This window comes from Cebus imitator, unplaced genomic scaffold (genome assembly GCF_001604975.1).
Source record: "Cebus imitator isolate Cc_AM_T3 unplaced genomic scaffold, Cebus_imitator-1.0 Scaffold92, whole genome shotgun sequence".
NCBI classification, from domain to species: domain Eukaryota; kingdom Metazoa; phylum Chordata; class Mammalia; order Primates; family Cebidae; genus Cebus; species Cebus imitator.
In genome coordinates, this window is record NW_016107407.1 from 9,137,439 (window position 1) to 9,153,172 (window position 15,734).

Below are 15,734 nucleotides of genomic sequence, written 5' to 3' on the forward strand. Positions count from 1 at the left end.
CATGGGCAACATCGTGAGTGAGACTTTGTCTCTACTAAAAATTATATTTAAAAAAATTAGCCTGGCATGGTGACATGCACCTGTTGTCCCAGCTGCTCAGGAGGCTGAGATGGGAGGATCCCTTGAGTGCAAGAATTTGAAGATTGCAGTGAACCGTGATTGTGCCACTGCACTCCAGCCTAGGTGACAGAGCGAGACCTTGTCTTATAAACACAAAAAAGGTCATCATTATGGACATTATCTGTTTCTGTTTGGGAACACCTTGATCAAACAGCTACAGGTGTGTTGCTTTCTGGTGGGGGTGGGAAATGGGTTTTGTACCTTTTGGCTGACTTGGGCTTGATCTGCACAGTCACATCGTTTTTTAGGAGTCTACCTTAACGTAGGCTCTTTGCTGCTCCATTGTTAAGATAACGTCAAGAAAACATCTCTTAAATTCTTGCTTGATTTCAATACTAGGGCTACTAGAGTTTTCTAAGGCTGCAGGACTGACAGCAAGAATTATCCAGATTCTTTGAGCTAGTTTCTGATTCTCCAATGAATCACCTTGATCTGCATTTTAAACCCAGTCTAGTATAGTAGGAGCCTGTAGACTGGTTGGTGTCCAAGGGAATTTGTCTCAGGGAAATTTCCCCGGGAGTGTCAAGGTTTCTTGTAGTGGACAAGTTACACCACCAGAAAATCATGAGGCCGTTTCCAATCATCTTGAAAGGATTGAAAGTTGACAAGATAGACTGCAGTAGGAGCTGAGCACTGAGATAGCCGGCAAAATGCTATTCTTCTTTAACAAGCATTACATACCTGAGCAATATAACCACATGCCCCTCATCTTCCAAGCAAACTAGCCCAAGTTCTGAAGATTTGTTTGACTCTGCCCATAGTGGTTGCAAATTTTCTTCTGTTCCATTCTGTTCCGTTCCATTCTGTTCCTTTCCTTTTCCTTTTTTTTGTACAGAGTTTTGCTCTGTTACCCAGGCTGGAATGCAGTGGCACGATCTCAGTTCACTGCAACCTCCACATCCGGGGTTTAAGCAGTTCTCCTGACTCAGCCTACCAAATACCTGGGGTTATAGGTGCTCGCCACCACGCCTGGCTAATTGTTTTGTATTTTAGTAGAGAGGGTGTTTTATTATGTTTGCCAGGCTGGTTTCAAACTTCTGACCTCAAGTGATCTGCCTGCCTTGGCCTCCCAAAGTTCTAGGATTGCAGGAGTGAGCCACTGCACCTAGCCAGCCACTGTGCCCAGCCCTTACTTTCAGACTCAGTGTAGATACATGTCTCTGTAACTGTTGCCGAAAGGAAACAGAACCTTATGTGCCCCCCTCTCCCAGACAAATCTTAGTCCTAGTTTTTCATGAGGCAGACCTGCTGAGGCTGACTGTCAGCTTGATAAGGAAGTCCTCCCATCTGCATGAGTATTGACAGACATCAGGGCGGCATCATTCAGGCTGTTGTCTTTGAATCTGCCTACTTCCTGGTACTATCCTGAAACTTTCTGTTCATTTCAGCCTCATTAACAGACAGTAAAGTGGAGGATCATTCATTGCTTGGTTGATCATGCAATTTGGTCAACATGTTGGCAGTGATTCTCATGAACTTTTCTCAATTTCTGCTAACTGACCTTTCCTTCCATTTCTAGAAAACTTTGTCCCTGTCAGCATTCTATTTTTATTGCCAAAACTATAAAAAATTGTGACAGTCCTGAGATTTATCCTTGTTAACTAATGAGTTAGCCTACCACAATTTCATGGATTCTGTTGGAAGCCAGGAGACTCCTGGGTCAGAGACAAAGGACATCATTACTCACGGCAATAGTAGCCAAAGTGTCAGCATTTGTGCTAGAAAACAGCCCCAGTTTCTACAGGGTACTGCAAAGAGCCAGGTGATGCCTGCATACACAGTTGTGTGCATTAGAGAAAAATGACTCTCAATTTAGGGGACCACATCTTTTATAATGGGTAGAAAACCTTCCTCCTGGAGAGTTACAGTTACATTAACTTTATTATATTGGGCAATAAGCAAACTTGCCTTTTGCTTTCCAAGGAGATGCTATATTTTCTAAGGCTGTTTACTCTATAAACATCCAGAACAAAAGGAGTCAGTACATCTTCTCACAAGATATACAGAAATGATAGTTACTCATGGAGAGTTGTCTCTATCTTGTTTTGAAATTGGGATAGCATTTTTGATTACAAGTTCTTTCTCAATTAAAAAGTTCTGATGAAATAAAACAGACTTGTAATAGATTTGGTTCAAGCATAACATTGAGCTTTTCTTTTCCCTGGGAGTACCTTTCTTTTTCCTACTTCAGTTCATATCCTGGCCTTGTCTTACCTAAACTACCGTAATTGCCCCCTAACTGGTTTAACTTTCTGTGGTCTTGTTCTATCTTCAGTACCTCTGCTAGTGGGATCTTCTTAAAATGCAAAAGTGATCATGTCACTCAATTTAAATTTGTCATCAGTTCCTTATTAAGCCAGATTTTAAGTTGTTGAGCAGTAGTAAAATTATTTCTCATGTGCTGGCTAGCATCCAGTTTTAAGGTGGCAACCAAATAAAAAAAATATTTTTAAAAAGTCTTGTAGGCCAGTCCTAGGTCGGCTGTACCAAACAGGTGTCTAGGCTGCTTGTTGACAGTTTATATCTGCTCTCACCATTTTTCTCTCTTAGGGCTTTGTCTAGAGGATATTATTCTCTCTGCCTTTAATATTTTTTATATCTCCCTCTTGACTCTTGTTTATCCTTTGAAACCTACCCACTCTGTAAAGCCTTTAAATGAACTGTTTTCAATCTAGTTGTCTTGTTCTCAGCACCTTTATAGTAATTTAATACTTGCCTCATTGTGTTGTAATTACTTTCTTTTTGTGGGGGTGGTGGTTTGCATCACACTGAATAAATAAAGTGTCAGCTGTTCATACCAGGACAACTTTCTCTTTCTACACATACCAAGTCTTTTTTTTTTGGAGACAGGGTCTCTCTCTGTCGCCCATGCTGGAGTGCAGTGGCACAATCATAGCTCACTGCACCTCAGCCTCCCAGGTTCAAACGATCCCCTCACTTCACGTTGCTAGTAGCTGGGACCACAGGCGTGTGCCACCATGCCTAGCTGTTTTGTATTTTTTGTAGAGACAGAGTTTTGCCATGTTGCCCAGGCTGGTCTTGAACTCCTGAACTCAAGCAATCCACCTGCCTTGGCCTAAAATGCTGGTATTACAAGCGTGAGCCACCATGCCTGGCCCACATACCAAATTATTTGGAAACAAAGCTGCTTTCTAGAGGATTGTTTTAGAATCAAATCCATTACATTAGTTGCTGCTTTAAACCACCATTAAATATTCTCTGCTTTTAGTCTAGTATAATTTAATAGTATTCACTGGAAAAGAGACATGTGGGACAGTCCTATGGTCCACCCTAAATATGGTCCAATGTATGTAGATAGAAAATATATTATGCCAAATAATGTTTTCTTGCTTTGTTCAAATTTAAAATATAGACTGTGGATATTCATAAAGAGAAAGTGGCTCGAAGAGAGATTGGTATTTTGACAACAAATAAGAATACATCAAGAACTCACAAAATAATAGCACCTGCGAATATGGAGCGCCCTGTAAGGTATATTCGGAAACCTATCGATTACACAGTTCTGGATGATGTGGGCCATGGTGTCAAGGTAAGCATTTTATATTACGTTAACACACTAATTTGCATATCCAGTAAATATTTTGGATAGGAAATATTGTGATAAAGATAATTAATAGATTCTCTTTAGCAACTAGGATTATAATTTTCATACAATATTTAATATACATTTTACTAAGATTGGGGTGCAATTTTATCAGTGAAATAGGCTATATTAAAAATGATATTAAAACTTGAAATGGTTGTTAATTAAGCCATAGATCCTAGACTAATATCCACTTGTGTTGTGAATGCCATGTCTGTCTTTCACTGCTGAATATTTAAAAGTCTACAGGCTTTTCAAAATCACTTTAGAAGATAATTTATAAATACTTTTATCCTGTCATTCCTAAATGTGTATATATATTTGTATACCCGTGTGTGTGTGTGTGTATATATATATATATATATATATGTGTGTGTGTATATTATATATATATAAAATATATATATGTGTGTGTGTATATATTATTTATATATATATATATAATTCCAGCAACTTATTAAAAAATGAAAATTGTATGAAATTTTGTCTTAACTCCCCCCAGACTTCCCCCACAAAAAAACCCCCACAGATTTTCAGGAGAGAGATGATGTGTTGCCTGTGTTAATTTCTAAGCATAGCAAAATTAGCTGATCTTGAAGGATACCTGTAGTGTGTCAGTGTTTTGGTATTTATAGGTCATTTTGAAAGCATTTGGAATGACCTAAATTCTTTAGCTGTTTCTGCTCAGGATAAACTATTCCTTTGAAATTTGGTAGTTCCTTTCCAATAGGACTATTTGATTTTTATTCCGGTCTTCATAATATTTTATAAGTTTTTAAGGAGTCAGCTAGAATCTTGAAGCTTGTCCTAGCTGATTTGTCAGACAGGTGCTGTTGCTGAATCTGTTGCATTCCAGCTTTTCTGGGATTCCTGGTTGAGAGAGGAGTGTAGCTGACAGCACTGACCTTTATTCTATTCCTCTCTGAGACTGTTGGAATCTCCTCTTCACCTTTCATGTCAGGAAATTGTATGTAAAATTGGAACACTTTGCAAATGTAGAGGAGACTGCTTGTTTTTTTCCTGTATTTTTATCCAGGGATGTGGCTTGGATTGTATAAGAGTTGAAATTCAGTTTTAATTCAAGGTGCTTTAAACTAGACTGAACTCTGGGGCTGGAGTTTTGAGAACCTGGGGAAAATGTCTTTTGTGTTACTGCCCACTTTGGGATTTAACGAAAAAGGATATGTGCATGCATGCATGCATATATGTATACCTATATACCTGTATACATGAACACACGCGTGCACAAACACAATCACACTCATTTCTCCACATTTTGTTTCACCTTGATTATTATTCCTACCAAAGCAATATACGTTAATTTAAAATTTTTTTCTGTCATTATCTTAGTAGTGAATATCTTCCATTACCTCATCTCTCAACTAGTAATTTTGTTTAACAGTTCAAGACATAGTACTTAGCTAAGACGAATCCAAATTTTACAAGGAAGTTTTGGGTAAGAAAATTTAACTATTTCATTGTATATATGTAAGTGGGAGGTATAAACAACATGATATATGCTGAAAGTATATGAATGTGAATTTTGTGAAAGCAATCTGCTTTCTAGCCATAATATGGATACATTAGATGGAAGGGGTTGTTTTTTGCTATTAGATTTTTTTTTTATTATGGTAAGATATACATACATAAAATGACCATTTAACTCTTTTTAGGTGTATAGTTCTGTGACATTAAGTCCACTCACATTGTTGTGCAGGCTATTTTTAAAATATATTTTTGGGTAGGGTTGAAGGTGCATGGTCTGTGAGAAGAATATACTTTAGAAGCTGATTATTTGGCATATTTGTCTTTAGTTTGTTTCTTTGACTGAAAAATATGCACATACACACAATTACTTTTTCCCAGTAGTCTTAATGCCACTTTATTTTCTTAGTTTTGTGTTCTCTCTAAAGAATTATTGTTGGCTTAAGTATTTCCAGAGCATCGTAGAGATGTGTGAAGGTAGAAATTTGGTAGTAGTTAATGAACACATGCCAGGTCAAAATTATTAGGAGGAAAAGTTTAAGTTTATTTTAAAATTAGTGTTTTGTGTATAGAGAGGCACTGCTTACAGCTTTTGAATTATTTTTGTGTCTTTTGCCCACTTTTCTATTTAGACATTTGTTTTCTTACTGGTAAAAGCTTTTTTTTTTTTCCTTTTTTCTGATTAAAGAGAGTAGCCCGTTGTGTATTGGCAAATACTTACTCATATTGCTGCTTGGCTTTTGACTTTGATGTTTTGGTATTTAAAAAATATACTTAGAGAATTTTAAAAATTATATCTAAATATATTAATATTTTTCTTATAGCTATTAGGCTTTATGCTTAAGATCGCCATACTGCAAGATTACTATTCCTTTGTATTTTCTTATTTTATGATGTAAATTTTAGTGTTTAGGTATTTGCATTTAAATATACCTGGGTTTTATTTAAATAGTATTTACTGTGTTAATGCATTTTATGCTGTAAAATAAATGGTACATGTTAATTTAATACGAATTTTAAAATACTCAAAATGTCCCAAAGTAAATCTGGCTTGATATTTGGGAATAATAATAAGGTATGTGTAAGAGAATCCCAGCATAGAGAAACTACCAGAATGTATTCATAAAGTAGAATGAAAAGAAGATGGTCTTTGTAAGTGAGCACAAGGTTTGAGAAGAAGGTAGAATAGGGAAGGCTTGAATGCCTAACAGAGAAATTTGCATTTATTTTGACGAACACTAATAATTAACAGCCTGGATCATAATTTACAAAGGACTTTTTATATGTAGTTGGCCCTATGTTTGCATCTGTGGATTCAGCCAACCTTGGATAAAAAAATTCCAGAAAGAAAAAGAGTAAAAAATATAAGGACAATACAAGGATAAAAAGAATACAAATAAATAGAATGTAACTATTATTTACATAGTATTTACCTTGTAATAGCTATTGTAAGTAATTTAGAGATGATGTAAAGTATACTGGAGGGTAGTGATGGTTATATGCAAATACTACACCAGTTTATATGAGGGCCTTGAACATCCTTGGATTTTGGTATCCATGGGGGTCCTGGAACCAAGCCTTCTTGATACCAAGGTATGATTGGATTAGTATGTGTTTGTGTGCTTGTTTTTAAGCCTCAAAAGATTATGTGATCTAGGAGTTGTTAGATTTTATTATTGGTCTTAAAAGATAAACTAGTTACGTTAAATTTTTTTGGAATTTGAGTCTACACTGATTAATGAATTGGGCAGCTTCAGACCATAGGAGACGTGAAGCAGGAGGAGGTTCAGGGCAGCAAGACAAGCAAAATATTTGATTGGTTAGAAGTTAATTGTGGTTTCTGATTAGTAAAGTTCCTAGTTAGAGGTTGGAGGTTTCTGATTAAGTTACTCTAAGTTGTGTTTTGGTTTGTCTAAGTAGGAACTCAGAATGCTGGAGCCATCTTAGCACTAATGGTCTCAGCTTTCTGATTAATTTTTTTTTTAAAAACAGTGTAGGAACTAAAGCTTTATAATATTTACATAAGAATGATCTTAAAAAATTTTAATTTTATAAAGCAGAGGAGTGATTTAAAAATCATTTCAAAGAAAGAATTAGCTTTGGCTGGGCACAGTGGCTCATGCCTGTAATCTCAGCACTTTGGGAGGCTGAGGCAGGAGGACCACTTGAGGCTAGGAGTTTGAGACCAGCCTGGCTAACATGACAAAACACCGTCCCCTAAAAATTCAAAATTTAGCCAAGCATAGTGGTGCACACCTGTATTCCCAGCTACTTGGGTGGCTGAGGCATGAGAATTGGTTGAACGCAGGAGATGAGGTTGCAGTGAGCCAAGATTGCACCATTGCACTCCTGCCTTGGCAGCAGAGGCAGATTCTGTCTCCAAAAAAAAAGAATTAGCTTTAGACATTTAGTACCTATGACATACAAAACTATGATGTACTTAGAAGATGGGGAGGAATCAAAGGGAATTTCAAACAGATTCCAGGCAAATGGTAAAGTTACTCATCCATAAATGTAAATGTTAAGGAAATGAAGTGAGACTTTAAAAGAGTCAGGGTCTCACTGAAGTGCAATAGCTCAATCACAGCTCACAACCTTCCAGGCTCAAGTAATCCTCCCTCCTCAGCCATTTGAGTGGCTAGGATTATAGGTGTGCACCACTATGCCTGGCTAATTTTTTATTTTTTATATTTCAATAGACAGGGTTTGGTCGTGTTGCCCAGGCTGGTCTCAAACTCCTGGGCTCAAGCAGTCCATCCTCCTTGGCTTCCTACAGTGCTGGGAGTTGTAGGCATGAGCCACCATGCCTAGCCTGAAATGAGATCTTAAGGAATTAAAAAACAGTTTCATTTTGGATATGTTTTGGGGATATTTAAATGAAATAATTTTATAGATTTCTGACAAATATATCATCAGTATTTTGAGCTGTAAGATATAGAGGTTGTTTCCTAGTAACAATCCCCAACACTGACACATCTACATATCTAATCACACTCAATAGAGGAGGTTGAACTCCATAAGAGGTTAAAGCTTCCACCATTGCATAGTAGTAGCACAGGGTTCAAGTAGAATTTTCATTCCAAATCTGATTCTTCTTTTATTCTTTCCATTTGGGACCAACTTATACTTGAATGCTGTGTCTTTTGTTTCTTATCCACTTGAAATGACAAATGAAGGAAGATATGTGGGCATATTTAGAATATTTTCTTAGTTATTTTATTTAGGATAGTATTTAATGTATTATAATGTATACATGTTAAATTTACATTAGTATATAAGTATATACTATACATGTATAGCATATACTGCAGTACAGATACTAAAGTATACATTAGTTTATTTTATCTTCAAGGATCCTAATAATGTTACTCAAATTTCATTCTCTAGGTGTGAAATGTCATGGTTAGGGAGGCTGCCAGATGTTGTTTCCAGAAAGCAATAAGCAGTATCATCTTAAACAAACGTTGAAGTGTACCAAATTTCTGACACCGTTTCTATAAATGAGAATGTTTTCGAGAGATAGCACATCTCTCCTTTGGATGATTTCCTTTAATATTGCCTGAGAAATGGTAGTTACTTATTGAGAATGTCAGATATTATTTAAAAAAACAAAAACAAAACTTGAAGCCCCCAAATCTATAAAAAATTTAGACTCTAAAGCATGAAGTTTTTTTTTAAAATGGCATTGTACAAGTAGTGATGCTTTAGGACTCTACACATTGTTTCATGTTATGTAGGGTAGTCAGCTTTAATAGAAGCAGCCTTTAGGATCAAAACAACGTTTCTTCAACTTTGAATTTTGACTTAACTGGCTCAGAAGAAAACTTAGAACTAAAGCTACTTAGAGCTTCCTATTAGCGTTGACCTGCTCAGGATTGGGGTTCAGAAGCTAGGAATGAGAGGGTTTTCCAGAGTCTCTGGAGTTTATTTCTTAGTTAGAATCTGGCTAAGTTACCACTGTGCATGATGAGTTTGTTTTTAAACATTGAGGTACAAGGTAGTTTTTTCATTTTTGAAAACAATCTGTGGTTTTGAATTTTAGCATTTGCAGTTTACCACTTTTTAAACTATATTACCATTGAAGTAATAAATATTCACTCATACTTAAACATTCATTATCCAGTAAAGTGTTAGGTCTCATGTACCGATATGTTAAAATAGCTTTACATCTAATGGGTTATGGTGTTTGTATTTAAATGAATGTATTTTTTTAATCATCTGTGATTCAGTTGAATTAGTTTCATAGGATAAAATACTGACTTAAACAATCATTGAGCCTGCATGAGATTGGAATAATTAAGTGATGGTTTCCTTATGAATATAATTCTTATGAAAAATACATGAAACACATGAGTATTTCCCCAGTACTTATGGATATCTTTTTCTTTACAAAGTATTTGAAACATGGATGGAAGAAAGCTTGTTAACATGAATTGAATAACTGTAAATATTAAACCTGTCCTATCAGATATAACTTACCTAGCATTAATGTCTACTTTTCCCCCCCTTTTTTTGCCAACGTAAAGTGGCTAAAAGCCAAGGTAAGAGACATTACTTATTTGATCCACAGTATTTCCTCTATATTGATAGAGGCTGCAGAGCCACTAAAATGTGAAAACTCTTCTTATGTCTGTCTGCTTTTCCCTGTAGGATTTATGTAGATTAAATATACTCAAATTCAGTTCAAATAAGCAATATTTAGCTTGGCTGTGTTAATATATCAAAGATATATTGACATCTACATTTATATAGGAACATTAATTTTGCTAACATTTATTGCTTTGCTCATTTTTCGATAGTTGCCTTGCTTTCATTGACTTACAATTAGGAGGTTTCCCAGACATCATATGTGACTTTGTTACTGAATTGTCAGGACGAAGATTATTTTTCTGATGGGTATTTGAGCAAATTGACAAGTAAGATCTATAGTTTATGCACACATTTCAAAAATTTTAGGAAACCCAGCATTTGAATGCAGATAAGTTTGATCTCAGTGAACATGTTTAACAATAAAATATGAAATCCAGTCATTTTACCTGTATTTTGCTACAATTTGATATGAATGGCATAAAATGATAGGAAAAACCAAGTGCAAGTGGTTTCTTGACTTTTTAAACTGTGGTACCAAAGTCTTTATTCAGACTGTCTGGGAATCCTTAATTCACATTCTGATATTAAAAAAAATAATACATGGTGTTAAAACACCAAGAGAACAATTTGATATAAAAATAAAAGCATTTCTTTCCACATCTTAGCATGGAAATAACCAGCCTGCAAGAACTGGCACACTGTCGAGAACAAATCCTCCTACTCAGAAACCGCCAAGTCCTCCCATGTCAGGCCGGGGAACACTGGGGTAAGAATTCAACTAGGTTTTACGAAAGAATTCATATGCTAAAGGAAAAGGTGGTTCTGTGACTTAAGTAAGTGTATGGGATCCTTGCCATACTACCCTCTGTATGTGACACTACCTTTTACAAATTCACTTTAATTCCTGTTTTCCTGAACAGAATCCCAAATGAATCTGACTGCTCTCTATATTCTGTACCAGGAAAGTTTTAATATGTGTATATATATAGTATTATTTATTTTTTTGTCATTTAATTTTTAAAAAATATAAATCTGACTTGTTTTAAATGGAATGGTTAGCCTATTCCAAATGGTACCTTTGCATGTGTTTATAATATCTACATTATAGAACTTTGACTAGTGGTTTACTTTTGTGCCATATGACTTACTAGTCCACAGCTCTTCTGTTTCCCCTGTTATGTGGCATCTGAGACTTACGGACTCTTTACTTTTGAAAAGTATGCGTTTTATATGTAACTCTACTTGTGCTGGTAATCTTAGGCCTCTTCATACTAGAGTAGCTCCATGGGAAAGCCAGTTGGACAAGTAGAAAAGATAACAGTGGCTTCTCCTTCCTAATTCTCAGTGTACTAAATATAGTGAATACTTGCCAAGGCATTACATTTCTTTAAGATTATTTTTAACACTGGAAATATTATATTGAATTTCTTGCTTTTTGGTGGAGGGGTTGTTCAGCACTCAGTCTTCTTTTAAGAAAGTGTTAGTTTTCATTTTTATTCATTAAACCCTTTCCCCCTGAAAAAAACCCATGAAGTTATTAAACTGAAAAGTTAAAATCATTTATTGAGAAATTAATGATCAGAATGTACGTCTCCATTTATTGCCATGTTGAGGTAGGAATAAGTTGCAGCTTCCTATGTAAATAAATTTTAGCTTCCTATTTAAAGAACAGTGGCTTATGGGTGACTGAGCTAAGAATAATGTACTTTTTAAAGTTTCGTGTTACTGAGCATTAAAAAAATTATAACCATAATTTTTAGAAATAAGGTTAGGACTTTAAATGACCCTTTCCTATGTTTTTTGTAAGAAAAGGTAACAAATTTTAGTTTGTATGTTAAAGTAACAAAATTCATATATCCCAGTGAGGAATATTTTTTAAAACTACCAACTTTATTATTATATTTTTAAATCCGGGTATATATTGTCACAAAGGGAGACTCACATATTTTTGGGAAAAATACTAGTTTATCTTTTTAATTCATTATTCCTTCCTCCACTATGCTTCTTTAGACGGAATACTCCTTATAAAACCTTGGAACCTGTTAAACCCCCAACAGTTCCTAATGACTATATGACGAGTCCTGCTAGGCTTGGAAGTCAGCATAGTCCAGGCAGGACAGCATCTTTAAATCAGAGACCAAGGACACACAGGTAAGCCTTCAGGTTGAGTATTTGAACATCTCTGAAGTGGGTGTTACTGACTGGTGTCAAACTCCTGTCAAGGTGCTGAGTAAAGGTGAAGTGCCACTCTAATGCTAATACCAAATGTAAAAGTTGGTGGCATAATATTATATGTGTTCCTGTAAGTTTGTGTTATAACTTCTGTGTTTTTTAAAAGATTTTAATAACATTCATTGTACTATTAATGGATTATTTGTATTTCCTCCTTTTAATAGCGGTACAGATATATATTTGGTTCAAGACTAAAGAATGTTTTAAAATGTTCTTTCAAAAAAGTTCAAGGCAAACCACTCAAATACTTTTGGAGAAAAGATTTAATATTATAGGAATTATGCAACATGATTTAAACTTTCAGAGATTGAAGGAAAGAAGATTGAGCTTAAATCTGAGGTAGAGTTTATTAAGAGAATCATTCTACTAGAATATGTTACTGTATTTATTATTTTTAAATGTCCTAAAAACTATCCAGTGGGTTTTTAAAAATTTATTTATGGAGTATAATAAGCATTCAGAAAAGTATCTACTTTATTAAGTATGCAGCTTGATGGATGGACACACACTCATATAACCATCACCCAGATCAGAAAATGGAACATTACCAGCAACCCAGAAACCCCCTCATGCTCCTTCCCAGTTACCGCCTTGACTTTCTTCCCCCAAAATGTAGCCACTTCAATTTTTGAGTGCTTTATAAAACCAGATAAATTTATTATATACCCTAATTTGTTTTATTCTTCAGTTTTCTCTCTCACTTAATAACTTGGGCAGGGAAGCTCTCTTTTACCTTCACTCTTAGGTTGGTAAATGAGAGATAACTTATCAAAATGATTTATGGGAATTCCACTAAATAGGGTATATCAAGATGCAAGATGCTAGGTAAGTGATATTTGCCACTGTTAGTAAACAAATTGTTAAGTTGATAGCTGCAAATTCTGTATCAGGTCAGGTTCATTGTGAAACAAAATTGTTCTCTTTGTTGTTGTTGAACTATTGGACCAAAGTATGATTTTTCTGTACAGTGGAAGCATAGTTCAATCATATTCAACAAGCAGTTATTAAGTGTTGTTCATTAGATGTTAGGCTTATTTGCCAATAAGTTATATTTCTTTTTTCAAGAGCTGATTCTGTTAGAATGGGGATCAGCAAACTTTTTCTTTGAAGGGCCAGATTGTCAATATTTTAGGATTTGTGGGCCATATGGTTTCTGATGCAATTACTCAGATCTGTCATTGTAGCACAAAAGCAGCCATCGACAATACGTAAATGAATGTGGCTGTGTTCCAGTAAAACTTTATTTATAGCACTGAAATTCTAATTTCATATAATTTTAATGTGTTAGAAAATATTATTTCTCTTGATTTTTTTTTTTAACTGTTAAAAGATTAGAAAATGTTCTTTGCTCACAGGTATTAAAAATTGGGCAGTGGACCAGTTTTAGCCCATAGGCTGTAACTTGCCAAGCCCTTGTTGGGAAAAAAGGCAGCTTCAGACAGTGTGTTCATGACTGCATTGTTCACTGCTCTTCATAGTGGGTTTTGAATAAACACTTGTTGACTCATTGTACTGTAAGATTTTGTTGGTGACAAATATTTCAACAGAGATGGTTTTAAGTACTATGTTTTCATTATATTGGTTCCAGATAGGTTGCATTCCCAGAGTCAGCCAGTCTTGGGTTGAAAATATAGTATTCATGGGATGCAGAACCTGTGGATAAGGAAGACCAACTTTTCATATCTGCTGGTTCTGCAGAGCCAGCTGCAGGACTTTAACATCCGTGGGTTTTGGTATCCAAGGGGGTTCTTGGAACCAATCCTCCAAGGATACTGAAGGATGACTATATGGCATAAAAGGAGTATTTAGTGGCCTTGGGTGATTACAGCTTTTTAAAAATATGTCTCTAGAACTGCTTTTTCACAATGGTTTTATTTTTTTCCAGTGGAAGTAGTGGAGGAAGTGGAAGTCGAGAAAACAGTGGTAGCAGTAGTATTGGCATTCCCATTGCTGTGCCTACACCTTCCCCACCCACCATTGGACCAGGTGTGTTATTTATTAATCCATGTTTAACACATGATAGTATTTATGAGCTTTATTGTGGAAGGCTGAAATAAATTAGTTGTATTGAGTAAAATTATTAAATTTGTGATTGTTGCTACAACAAAGGCTGATAACAAAGTTATCAATATTTTTAGATTGCTTTTTAGAGTCTTTAGTATTTCACCAGCTGTTTCTCCTTATATATGGTGCATATTAAGTAGTTTTGTTAAACAACTTTTTGTTAGCCATTTTGCTTTAGAAATATATTTATTCCTCAGTGTCCATGGGGGATGGGTTTCAGGGTTCCCCATGGATAACAAAATGCATGGATGCTCAAGTCCTTTCGATAAACTGGTGTAGTGTTTGTATATAACCTACACACATCCTCTCATATTCTTTAAATCATCTCTAGATTACTTATAATACCTAATACAATATAAGTGCTAATTAAATAGTTATACTGTATTGTTTAGGGAATAGTGACAAGAAAAATAAGTCTGCATATGTTCAGAACAGATGTAGCCATCCATTTTTTCCCCCCCGAAATCTTTTCAATCTGTGATTGGTTGAATCCATCAATGAGGAACCCATGGATATGGAGGGCTGACTGTATTTGCCTAGTGCACTAGTCAACAATGACAGTTATTATTTCAAGAGCAAATCAGTATTATATGATACTCCAACTGGAGAATCAGTGTTTATAAAGGTGAATGTTTCTAAGAGCTGCCTTGCGGGGCAGTATATACTGTGGTGTTTGCTTATTTTGTGACTTTACTACATTTATGATATTCAGTATATATTTCAGTAAAATGCAATAAATGTAAAATAAGATTAAAATAGGAAAGTCATTTTACTTTTCAGAAAGTATAAAAATTTAAGAACTCCCTGGAGAGCATTAAATTAGCCCTTTGATTTTTAGTAAATGAAATGGAAACTTTTTATATTGTTAAAAATGTATAAAGTATGATAATGAAAAATGCTGGGAAAAAAATTCTTAGCTTTTCAAGCATATTTTTAAAAAAGGAGAAAAAGCCACTTATAAAAACAGGCATATTTGTTAGTTAAGGCAGGTATTTTACCTAGTAAAATTCTTATTCGTTTGAGCATGCTTTACATGTGGGTATCTTTTTTCTTTTCCTTTCTGATACATTGTACTTTCTTGCTGTTTCAGAATGTTTAGTTTTCTTTTCTTGTACTCTGACCTGAATTATAAACTATTTTATTAGAGAACATTTCTGTCCCTCCTCCTTCTGGAGCTCCACCAGCACCACCTCTGCCACCACTTCTCCCAGTGAGCACTGTGATAGGTGAGATTGCATAGCCATTGCAGCCATTGAACTTACTTTGCATAATTCATAATAAACTCCTCTGTAGCTAGTAGAGTGCTAGCTTTTATAGTTACTAGGTTGCAGATGATAATACAAAGATTAAAGTATTAAATCTAATATCACTAACTTCTGGTGAAAGGCTTCTGCGCTTATACAGTGAACAAATATAAAACAACTTTTTCTAAAATATGAAATGCTTGGTTTATAACCAGCCTAATATGTTTTTATTTGTTGTTTGTTTAGATTTTTCTAATCTAATCCCCCCCACCCCATGCAAGTGAAACTTGATTTGGAACTCCCTGGTATATACAACAGTCAAAGGATCAGGGTGAAGAAGGGGATAGGAGGAGAAAAATGGAAAGGAAAATGATACGTGTGGGGTGGGGCACTCT

The 15,734-nt window shown here is 35.2% G+C and overlaps 1 protein-coding gene across 18 annotated transcripts in view; it reads left to right on the forward strand.

Annotated features, from left to right (window-relative positions):
• Nucleotides 1-15,734, forward strand: part of ABI1 (abl interactor 1) — a 126,512-nt gene that overhangs the window by 94,177 nt on the left and 16,601 nt on the right. For 6 of the 18 annotated variants that reach the window (XM_017535492.2, XM_017535497.2, XM_017535493.2 and 3 more), the window contains exons 3-7: nucleotides 3,494-3,670; nucleotides 9,736-9,750; nucleotides 10,465-10,565; nucleotides 11,810-11,950; nucleotides 13,917-14,017. In XM_017535492.2, coding sequence (XP_017390981.1) covers nucleotides 3,494-3,670; nucleotides 9,736-9,750; nucleotides 10,465-10,565; nucleotides 11,810-11,950; nucleotides 13,917-14,017 — 535 coding nt within the window. Of the gene's footprint in view, nucleotides 1-3,493; nucleotides 3,671-9,735; nucleotides 9,751-10,464; nucleotides 10,566-11,809; nucleotides 11,951-13,916; nucleotides 14,018-15,240; nucleotides 15,322-15,734 lie in introns of all 18 variants that reach the window. The other 12 variants (XM_017535495.2, XM_017535499.2, XM_017535496.2 and 9 more) reach the window with 3 other exon arrangements.